Raw genomic sequence first — 12,206 nt, 5'->3', positions numbered from 1 at the left:
CCAATTTCCCTCGGGATCAATAAAGTATAACTATGACTATGACTATAAAGGTGGCTTTTGGCATGCTGGCCTTCATCAGTTACGGCACTGAATATACAGTAGAAGTTGGGAGATCATGTTATGATTGTACAAGACATTGGTGAAGCTACACTTGGAATATGGTGTTGCTTTTGTCACGCTGTTTTAGAAAAAATGTGACTAAACCGGAAAGGCTGCAAAAATGATCTACAAGGATGTTGTCAGGGCTTGAGAGACTCGTTACAGAGAGAGGTTAGACAGGATGGGCCTTTATTCCTTAGAGTTTAAGAGAATGAGGGCTGATCTCACAGGGGTAGAATCATAAGGGACATAGATAGGATGGAGAGTCTTTTCTCCAGGGTTGGGGAATCAAAAACTAGAGGATGTAGTTTTAAAGTTACTTATTTTATTTTTTTTATTTTATTTAACGGTACAGCACAGATTCCGTCCTTCGAGCTACGCTGCCTCAGCACCCCACAACCCCAATTAACCCTAACCTAATCACAGGACAACTTATAATGACCAATTAATGTACCCAGTACATCTTTGGACTGTGGGAGGAAACCGGAGCACCCAGGCAAAACTTACACATTTCACGGGAGGGATGTATAGAGACTCCCTATAGAACGGTGCCAGAATTAAACACTGAACTCCGCAACACTCCAAGCTGTAATAGCACAGTGCTAACAGCTATGCTACCATGACTCTAGAGGTGAAAGGTTTAAGAACTTGATGGGCAACTTCTCTGTTTACACAGTGGGTGGCAAATATATGGAATCAGCTGCCAAATAGAATGGTTGAGGCAGGTACATTCGATTTACTTAAGAGGTATGTGGACAGGTAAATGGATTAAAAGATTTTGAGGATATGGTTCAAGTACAGCGAGTGGGGAAGGAACTATCAACATTTTGTGTTGATACTCTGCATCAGGGGGGAGGGAAGATAGCAGTATAACGAGGAGAGGGGGGGAAAGGTGGAACAGGAGTCTGAGGCTGTGAGTTTCGAGGACTCTATCAATAGAATAAAATTGTACAGTTTACCAAATCATTTGTGATCCAAAGCTTTACAGAACTAGAATCTATTCTGACAGAGATCTTAAAATGCTCGTTGAATTTTCTGACCACTGAAATAAATGTGTACACTATTTTCAATGGCCAAATTAGTTCTAAATTAATTTCACTATGCGCAGCACTGCACACAAACCAACAAAGCCTTCACTAAGTTCCTTACACTGGTAGCTTGAAACTAAGTCTGATTCTAATGGCTAAGACTAGCAGGTGTAAGCCAGAAGTTTAGAGGAACATTTCTAGATGGGTGCAAGGTTATGCAACAGATGTGTTTGCATGCATGTTAGCATGCAGCCCCAAGTTGTTTTAATGACCACAGATATATGACTTTTATCTTTTTGTTGGTAAAATAAATACTGTACATGCAAGTATGAAAAAAGCTCACTATAAATGTGTTACAATGGCCTACCTGTTGCATCCAAGCTCTGTGATAAAGCACTTCATATTCCAACAAAATCCTGGCTACTTTGTTGTAGCTGCGAATGATCCTCTTTGCATTTTCGTTCTGCAGGATACAAGGCCTCTTCTCAAGCAATGACATGGGCTCTTGAATATGTCTGAAGAGCTGGCGAGCCCATATGATTTTCCCAGCTACTGGAGGAAAGTTGCGTGGAATTGGAGGGTCAGTGCTTTCCTTTGTATAAATTTGGGATACCTGGTTGATATCTTTATTGTAGCTATGGAGAATTTTCTGAAACTGTTTGTCAATTCCCAGTTCTGGTATTCCAAGCCTGAAAAAACATGTCATTGATGGTTATGTGCTCACATGAACATCAATCAAAATTAGATGGGTTCAATAAGATCAGGGCATTTTCCTTTAATTGGTTATCACTTAAACTTATTCAAAAGTGGTAAAATATCTGATGGATGAGACACACAACAGAAAAAACAAAGTTAGAGAAATATACCTTTACCAACCTCCCCCCCCCCCTCGGCTTTCCACAGGGATCACTCCCTCTATAATACGCTTGTCCATTCATCCCTTTCCACCAATCTCCTGAAAAGCCTCCTGTAGACTGGTGAGACCCGTTGTAAATTGGGGGACCACTTCGTCAAGCACCTCTATACCATCCACCACAAGCGGGACTTCCCAGCAACCAAACATTTTAATTCCGATTACCATTCCATAGCCATCTCTTGCACCAAGATGAGGCCACCCTCAGAAGGAACATCTTATATTTCATCTGGGTAGTCTCCAACCTGATGGCATCTATTTCTTCTTCTGGTAAACAAACTCCCTCTCCTCTTCCTCTATTCCCAACTCTCACTTTTACCTCTTCTCATATGCTTATTACTTCCCCCGGATCCCCTCCTCCCTCCCTTTCTCCTATCGTCCACTCTCCTCTCCTACAGATTCCTTCTTCTCTAGCCCTTGACCTTTCTTATCTACCTGGCTTCACCTATCACCTTCTAGTTGGCCTCCTTCCCTTCCAATCCATATTTTTATTCTGACATCTTCCCCTTTCCTTCTCAGTCCTGAAGAAGGGTCTCAGCCCAAAATGTCAACTATCTATTCACTTCCATAGATGCTGCCTGGCCTGCTGAGTTCCTCCAATATTTTGCATGTGTGGCCTTAGTGAAATTGTGCCAGTACAGACTACAGCAAAGTGCAGCTGAGTGAGACACCGGGTAATTAAAGTATTCCAACATGGATCTAGTCAAACACCACATTGGAATCAGTGTCAACAAAAATATTTGTAATATGGTCCTTAAGCTCACATTATCAAACCAATTTCCAGAATTACAAATCCAGAGTTATACTGGCAGCAATTATTAAGGAACTGGTAAACATACAGATACATCAAAGCCATCTGGACATGTGTGATAACAACACAAACTTACCTCTCAAACTTCTCTAACAGTGACAAGGCCCTTGGAGTGCTCGAGATGCTGTCAAAAGTCATGTTCATAAACTGTGTGATTTCAGCCTGTCAAAGTAAATATAGACATGCAGCTATAATAGACACTCTTACATTTGTTTTATTTCTTTTTGAATTTTCAAATCACACATAATCATAATTCCTATGCAAGTGGCAAAAAAGAGATTCACCCCATCCTTTTATTAATGCCACTTATTTGGATTAATATAGCATATATTAGGCTGATTCTTGGGCAGAATCCATAGGTTTTCTGAAATTATCTTGAGTTTTGAAAGACTTTCTCAGGGTATTAGAGTTTCCAAATCCAAGAAAACTATCTTGAATAAAAACTCAAAATTGTATGTACAGTAAATGATCGCACATTAATACACACAGGTAACTTATTGCCTACACAAAGAGCTAAGGGACTGAAATGATCAAATTCAAAATAAAGTTGCAGGAGGATATTACACAAAGCTTTCATTTCTGTGAGCCAAACTGATAGAATTCAAGCCTTCTCTGTCTGATAGCTTTGAATTTGCTAGGAGTGCTGGTTTAATGTTTGTCCTGTGTTTCTGGCTAAGTACAATGGATAATCAGGATGTAGTCAAAATTAAAAGATCAGGTTTGGTACAGCAAGTATCTAGAAAGGTACTTTCCCAATCATCTACTCACATTAATAGAGGAAAACTAGATAAGATTATTTTATAGGAGAGTCCTCTGCCAAAGAAGTTTTCTTATATTCAGTGAGGCTGAATATTCCTGTTTTTATTGATAGTGGTATTGGCTCTAGGCACCATTTTGTTTGTAACAAACAAATTCATTTTCTCAACAAAAGGCCTTTCCCACCTGAGATACCTAATGACGAGATTTTTTTGCTTCAATTGGAAATCAAGGAATGCAGAGTTACTGCAGAACAGTAGCACCAAGGTAAGAGATCAACCAGGATCTTGTCGAATGGCAAGATCAGAATGAAGGGCCAAATGGCCTCCACTTGCTTCTAACTCTTATGATGACCAGGACAGTGGTAAAGCCAAATTAAAACAAAATTGCACGTCTCAGTGTGAACCCCAATGAAATCCTAATACATCAATGTAACACGAGGAAATCTGCAGATGCTGGAAATTCAAGCAACACACACAAAATGCTGGTGAACGCAGCAAGCCAGACAGCATCCATAGGAAGAAGCACAGTCGACGTTTCGGGCTGAGACTCTTCATCAGGACTAACTGAAAGAAGAGATAGTAAGAGATTTGAAAGTGGGAGGGGGACAGGGAGATCCAAAATGATAGGAGAAGACAGGAGGGGGAGGGATAGAGCCAAGAGCTGGAAAGTTGATTGGCAAAAGGGATACAGAGCTGGAGAAGGGAGAGGATCATGGGATGGGAGGCCTAGGGAGAAAGAAAGTGGGAGGGGAGCACCAAAGGAAGATGGGGAGCAGGCAAGGAGTTATTGTGAGAGGGACAGAGAGAGGAAAGAAAGGAAAAAATGATAGATAAATAAATAAGTAAATAAATAAATAGACATATAGATAGATAGATAAGGGATGGGGTAAGAACAGGAGGAGGGGCATTAACAGAAGTTAGAGAAGTCAATATTCATGCCATCAGCTTGGAGGCTACCCAGACAGAATTTAAGGTGGTGTTCCTCCAACCTGATTGTGGCTTCATCTTGACAGTAGAGGAAAATGTAACATTTTAATTTTGTATGGAGCAGAATTGATCCTCTAGGAAAATCATCTCCCATGATGAGTCCAGCAAACATCAGATAGAATATATTAGACTGGAAAAGTTCAAAGTATAGTTCAAAAGGTAAATAGGGAACTATTTAGCAAACATTTATTGTGTGCACTGACTTACAAATAATGTCAAATAAAACAAATCCAGATTCTTTCATTCAAATCATTAAATGAATACAGACCTGCAAATCATTGATTTGTGTGGTGAAATTCTCATAATCCATATCAAAGGTAGCCTTTTTATGGTCAAGCAGATTGTAATCTCGTTTTTTCATTCCAGATACAATTACCTGAAATTTATGTTAAACAGTAAATGAACTGATAAACTGTCCCTTATAAAAGTGAACATAAATCTAATGTCTCCAACTAAATTTTAGCACATATACTTACAATAAGATGCAAAACATAATACGCCAGGAAATTCAGGTTTATAGTGTTAAGTGTGCTGCACAGTACATGCAGCGTATTTTAGCTTAGTTCTGTCAACTTCAATAAATTGTACTGACTGTGTCTAGAGTGCAATTAGAGTTACCAGCCAAGATAAATTTCAAGGTAACTAAGTCTGAATCAACAGAGGCTGCTTCTTAGGTGATTCACAATACACCTTCACATCCAGTATTCTCACATACTATTATGAATTCCAGATAGGCTCGCATTGATTGAGAATCATCTCCCACTCCTCTTCAAAATATTTGAACAATTATGTCACAATGAGGCATAAATCAAATGCAGATGGAATTTCAATGAAATAAAAATTCCTTCGCTTTTCGCACAATAAGATATCTGCATTTCTAACCTGGTATTTGCTTGCTATCTTTTCAATTCCCTCAATAGTGGATTCTTCCAGGCTGGAATATACTTTAATGGCCTCAATCATCTTAATAATCTTTCTTAGCCGCCTCTCAAATGCATCAAACTTTCCAAAAATGCAGATTTCACTGAATTCAAAGGGCTTTTCCTTCTGATGCTCCTTCATTTTTTGTTTGGTAGCACTATAACAGTACTGGTATTCCTAAGATTTATGAAAAAAGAATAACAGTTCATATTAATGTGGGAAGCTTTATTGTTATTCATTTCAGTCTAATTTCATTAAAAATCTAGGTTATTATACATGGTGCTTTACTCCCCAACAACCTGCTTTAATTGTGAAAGCTGAACATGAATCAATGCCCTGATGATTTTTCCACCATAACACAGGTTGAGAGCTATGTATGGTGCAGATACATCAGTGGCTTGCATGCTCCCCTAGATAGACTGCTGATTTACAGTTTAAAGCATACAAGAAACAATCCAAGGTGCAATGAAAGATTGTTTAAGAAGTTATTTATGTTTTTTCCCCAGTTACCTACTCAAACTCACTATAGGTATAGGCTCATAAGCATTTGTTGGCCTTAAAAAGAAAAATAAATTATACCTGAAGTATTTTTGCATTATTTTATCAGTGCTGGCAATTTATAGTTACTGTAGCAAAATGGTGCCACAGCAGCATATCATTATGTACTACGTGAAAGACCCGGCTGGTGGCGTAGTGGCATCAGCGTCGGACTTTGGGATGAAAGGTCCAGAGTTCAAATCCAGCCGGCTCCCCTGCACGCTTTCCATCCATGCTGGGTTACGAGCTGGTAATCTCTTTGTAAACTCACCTGGCAGAAATCAGTGGCAAACCACTGCTGTAACTTGCCTCGTACGTGGTTCCCCATTACGTCAGAGAGGCGTGGAGGGAAATCGTCCGCTAAGCGGAGAAACTCCGGATGCGACATACCTTTCCTTCCTTTTACTATGTGAAAGGTTTAAGTAAATTGATCCGTAATTCACTTTGAGATATTCTAAGCTTGGAATAATTGCTACATTAATGCAAAGTTACTACTTACATTGATTATTTATTTCAAGTAAACTGAACTTCAGACTAAGTGGTGTCCACTGAAGCAACCTGCTACAGTTTCCTTTCTATCATATAATGCATCCCTTGTGACTGGGAAACTACAAAAGGAGAAAGCGTTCATACAGTACAGGATAATGCAATTCAGCTTCTAAATAGGAAAGGGGAATTATTCAAAGTTTATCGTTGTAAGCTTTCCTTTTTATATAACTTTTTACATTGTAACATTGTTACGTTGTAATATTTTAACATTGTAAACTTTTAACTATTTTCAAAAACTCACCAAGAAGTGGAATTCATAGGCAAATTGGAAATGTCCAAGCTATTTAGACATAATAGTGTAAGAACAGTACATCTGAATTCCACTTCTCTCATCCTACATTTGGAAAACATAGCCTCTTACTTGCGTAAATTATCATCTGTTATTTAAATGCATGGGAAATAAATAAAATCCCTTTTCATTGATAGCTACAGCCATAGAAGTAGACTTCTTTAACTATAGCCACCTGTTCTCACAGGCTCCCATTTATAGTCAATTCCTGCTGATTCTGTGGATCTCCCAGAAGACATTCATACAATCAGAGTAATGAAGCAGACACGTTTTTCCACTTGCAACGTCTGAGGGTGAAGCATAATACTGTACAGCAAATATTTTCAAACCACAATCTATCCATTACCTGATTAAGCCTAATACAGGCCATCAACTTGCCAACTATTATGCTTGGAGACAAATCCCATATTGTAACAGTTCTGTCATTGGTAATGTATGCCTTACATGCAGTTATCATCTGGTTTGTGATCTGAAATAATAATATTTAAAAACTCATTACTCTAAATCTAATTTTAAATCAATCTTTAAGATGGATGAGAGATGGCTCTTCACCTGAAATAACCTGTCCCTTAACCTTCAAAATAAAATTCCATAAAGTGTTAGATAGTATTTAAGTCTCTTAGAAACTACAAAAATTACAGGCTCTGACTATGTGATCAGTTTTGAAAGAATACTGCTCAATATCCCCTTCAAACACAGTCAGCCACAAAGATCTGTCTGGCTTTTGTGTAGGGAATTCCCTCCTCTGGGCATCATTGCTGACTTTCTCTCCTTTACAGCAGATCTATGAAGAACATAAGCAATACAAGACACAGCAAGACTCTTCACTCAGTCAGACTGGGGTCTCATTGAACTAGAGTGCAAAACTGGAAATGTAAACCAGATTTAAATCCTGTCTAGAAATCATACTCCAGGATATATAGATTAGATGAAAAAAGGTAGAACTAAGTAACATAAAAAACACATACTATTTTTAACTTTCTTTTTAAAATCTCCAATACTGATTTTTATCTGAGAGAATGCAATGAGTTCAGTTTCCTGTTACTACCATTGAGCGATAATTGAATCAGGCGGCCTGCAGATAATGGTCACTGAGCTGAATTGTAATGAAATATGCCTTTTGTGTTTTATATTCTATGTTTTCAATCTTTTTTCTACTACTTGCGTGATTTATTTTTATGTGTGTCGGGCGGTTTGTGTTTGATGTTTTGATTGGTTCCATGGTTCTTCTTCGTTTCATGACAGTCTGTTGGGAAGACAAATTTAGGGGTTGTATACTGCATACATACTTTGATAATAAATATACTTTCTATCTTTGAATATGTAACATAAATGTCCAAGGGCAGGACAATTGTTCAGCAGTATTCATAGTTTACATCCTTTAATCTGCCATCCATTATGTTTGCAGCCATTTTTTGTGCAGTGAGCAAGTTCCTGTGATTGCAATTATTTCAATGCTGAGACTGTTAGGGAGGATTGTAACAGCACATCATGTGGAGGAACGAGCTTTGTCTGAAAACTTCTAAATTATTAACCACACGTGTGCATATCTCAGGAGTTGCTGCCTGATTTACCGGAGCAGTGAGCACTAGCATTATTATTACAGCAAAATTTATCAAGATAACCAATGACATCATGAAGGTTTGACTTTTTTTAAACCAAGAAATGTTTTTTTTAAAGAAAGTTAATGCAATGTTTAGTTGACCTGTCAAAATTGGGAAGGGTTGTGACAGGGAAATAAAAGATAAAATGCATCCACTGCGAGCCTGGGGACAGGGATAATTGATAAAAGAATCAAAGGGAAGTTGAGAATTGCTTCCATACAGTAAAGTGTTATGACCGGGAATGCATTGATACAAAGAGAGTTCAAAACATAATCAGTGGTAATTGTCTAGTATTTAAACTGAGGGAGTAAGTGAGACATCAAAGCAAGGTTTTTAATCTCAGGTCAATGTAAAAGAGCCCATGGATCTATTTTGAAGAAGATTAAGGGAGTTGTTCTTGGTGTATCAGCCAAAATATACCTAACAATCAATTGGACCACAATAGACTATTTGATCCTTATAAGATTGTTCTTCATGATAAATTGCATTATTTAAAAGTTTGCTGCATTTCTTACATTACAACAGTGATTACACTCTGCTGGGTGTAAAGTGCTTCAGGATATTCTGAGACTGTGGAAAGAACCACAGTTGTAAGAAAAAGTTTGTGACCCCTTTGTAATTACCTTGTTTTCTGCATTAATTACTCATAAAATATGGTCTGATCATCTAAGTCACAATAATAGACAAACACCACCACTGAGCACATCTACATGAACCGTTGCCATAGGAAAGCAGCATCCATCATCAAAGGTCCTCACCACCCAGGCCATGCTCTTTTTTGCTGCTGCCATCAGGTAGAAAGTACAGGTGTCTCAGGACTCGCACCACCAGGTTCAAGAACAGTACCTACCCCTCAACCACGAGGCTCTTGAACAAAACGGGGTAGCTACACTAATTTAAGGACTCTTTTATCTTGTTATTTCATGCTCATTATTTATTGATTACCTGCATTTACACAGTTTGTTTACAGTTTATAGATCTTGTTTACAGTTACTGCTCTATACATTTGCTAAGTATGTTCACTGAAAAAGAATCTTAGGGTTGTTTGTAGTGACATGTATGTACTCTGATAATAAATCTTACTTTGAATCTTACTTTGAACTTTTAAACTCAATCTGTCTAAACTGATAACACACAAACAATTATACGTCTTCTCATCAATAATGAGTACACCATATAAACCATCATAGTCTCAGTTCAAGAAAGTATGTGAACCCCTGGGGTAATGCCTTCTACAAAAGCTATTTGGAGTCAGGTGTTCCAATCAATGAGATGAAATTGGAGTTGTGAGTTGTAGGGGCACTCTGCCCTATTTAAAAAAAAACACAAAGTCAGGTTACTGACAGAGCCTGCTCTTCTCAAGAAAGTTCTGTTGATGTGCACCATGCTTCAATCGAAAAAACTTTCAGAGAACATTAGAAGAAGAATTGTAGAGATGCATGAAGCTGGAAACAGCTACAAAATTTTTTTAAAGACTTGAGTGTTCATCAGTCCACAGTAAGAGAAAATGTCTACAAATGGAGGAAATTCAGCACTGTTGCTACTCTCCCTAGGAGTGGGTATCCTGCAAAAATCACACCAAGAGCACAACATGCAATGATGAAAGAGGTGAAAAAGAACCCAAGCATAACAGCAAAAGACCTGCAAACATCTCTAGAACTTGCTAAAGTTTCTGTCTATGTGTCCACTATAAGAAAAATACTGCACAAGAATGTTGTTCATGGAAGGACACTATGGAGGAAACCACTGCTCTCCAAAAAAAACATTGCTAAACATCTTAAGTTTGCAAAAGACCACCTGGATGTTCCAGAACACTTCTGGGACGATGTTCCAGAACACTTCTGGGACAGTGTTCTGTGGACAGAAGAGACAAAAGTTGAACTTTTTGGCAGAAATGCACACCACTATGTTTAGAGGAAAAAGGGCACTGCACACCAACGCCAAAACCTCATCCCAACTGTGAAGCATGGTGGAAGGTTTGGAGCTGCTTTGCTTGCTCAGAGCCTGGACAGCTTTGCAATCATTGAGGAAACAATGAATTCAAAATTGTATTGAGACATTTTACAGGAGAATGTCAGGGCTGCGGTCTGTCACCTGAAGTTTAGTAGAAGTTGGATGATGCAACAAGCCAATGATTCGAACCACAAGAGTAAACAGAATGGTTTAAAAAGAAGAAAATATGTGTTTTGGAATGGCCAAGTCAGAGTCCAGACCTTACCCCAGCTGATGTTGTGACATAACCTGAAGAGGACTGTTCATGCAAGGTATCCTAGAAACATTGATGAACTGAAACAGATTTGGATGGAGGAAGGGTCTAAAATTCCTCCTCGCCATTGTGCAAGTCTGATCAGCAGCTACAGGAAATGTTTGGTGGAGGTTATTGCTACTAAAGGAGGTGCTACCAGTTATTAATTACAAGGATACACATACTTTTTTGAAGCTAGACGGTGACTGTTTAAATGGTGTACTCAGTATTGACAAAAAGTACAATACTGTTATTAATTTAGGTAGATTCTGTTTGTCCATTATTGTGACTTAGATGAAGATCAGACCACATTTTATGAGTAATTAAGCAGAAAACAACGTAATTGCAAAGGGTTCACAAACTTTTTCTTGCAGCTGCATATAAATGCAAGTTTTTTTAATTCTGTTTCAGAAAGGAATTGGATTGGTCTTGAAAAGGAAACATTTGTAAGCTTTTGGAGAAAGTTTTGCAGAATGGATGCAATTCAAAGAGCTGCTATGGGCATAATGGGTAAAATAGGCTCTTCCTGTGCTGTACTTTTCAGTGATTCCACATACAATTAGCATTGTCAGTTAGCTTCATGTCAAATCTATTCTTTACTGAGATAGCAGTAATTTTTCTTCTTCCCATGCGTCATATACTGATTGAAGATTAACTTCGAAGGATGTTTTGCTTTCAGAATGAGAATCAGAAACAAAACCAGGTATGTTATCATTGACATATGTTGTGAAACCTGTTGTTTTGTGGCAGTAGTGCAGTGCAAGACATAAAAAACTGTTGTTACAATAAAAAAATAAATTAATGGTACAAGAGAGCAATAACGAGGTTGTGTTCATGAATTCATGGACTGTTCATAAATATGATGGTGGAGAGGAAGAAGCTGCTCCTAAAATGTTGAGTGTGGATTTTCAGGGGTCATGTACCGTCACCCCACTGGTAGTAATGAGAAGAGCACATGTCCCAGATGGTGACGGTCCTTAATGATGATTGTCTCCTCCTTGCAGCACCTCGATGTTCTCAACGGTGGCAAGGGCTGTGCCTGTCATGGAGCTAACTGACCCTATAACTTCTTTCTGCTTTTGATTTTTTTTCTATTTTAAGGTACCATCTGCTGTGTTTGCTGATATTTTTTCTTGTGTTGGATTGAAAGCCATTTATCTTGCAGAAATTAGACTAAATTATTTGAAATGAAGATGATTCCAGTGGTTTTATTGTAGAAAACAGCAGTGTTTGCTTACAGAAAATATTCTTACCTTGGTAAACAGTGAAGTCACTTTTTCAGATGTGTTGTAGTACATGGAAATTGCATGTATCATTCTAACAGCATTCAGGAGACCTGGAAGGACATTAAGCATTTCTATCTGGGGAGAGGAGGAAATAGCACACATTAATCTGAAATGACTATCAATATTTCACTTCTGATTTAAATAGAGCTCTCAGAACACCAATAACACACTAAAATAAT

The 12,206-nt window shown here is 38.2% G+C and overlaps 1 protein-coding gene across 1 annotated transcript in view; it reads right to left on the bottom strand.

The window, feature by feature from the left end:
* The window catches only part of LOC140210475 (dynein axonemal heavy chain 5-like), a 202,452-nt gene that overhangs the window by 164,783 nt on the left and 25,463 nt on the right, over positions 1-12,206 (bottom strand). The window contains exons 9-14 of the mRNA XM_072279452.1: positions 11,995-12,102; positions 7,239-7,361; positions 5,479-5,694; positions 4,865-4,972; positions 2,928-3,013; positions 1,495-1,816 (exon numbers count right to left, since the gene is read on the bottom strand). Of these exons, the coding sequence (XP_072135553.1) occupies positions 1,495-1,816; positions 2,928-3,013; positions 4,865-4,972; positions 5,479-5,694; positions 7,239-7,361; positions 11,995-12,102 (963 nt within the window). The remainder of the gene's footprint in view (positions 1-1,494; positions 1,817-2,927; positions 3,014-4,864; positions 4,973-5,478; positions 5,695-7,238; positions 7,362-11,994; positions 12,103-12,206) is intronic.

Source organism: Mobula birostris, chromosome 15 (assembly GCF_030028105.1).
Source record: "Mobula birostris isolate sMobBir1 chromosome 15, sMobBir1.hap1, whole genome shotgun sequence".
NCBI classification, from domain to species: domain Eukaryota; kingdom Metazoa; phylum Chordata; class Chondrichthyes; order Myliobatiformes; family Myliobatidae; genus Mobula; species Mobula birostris.
Note: the sequence above shows the minus strand (reverse complement) of the source record. Positions and strands in the feature narration are given on the sequence as shown.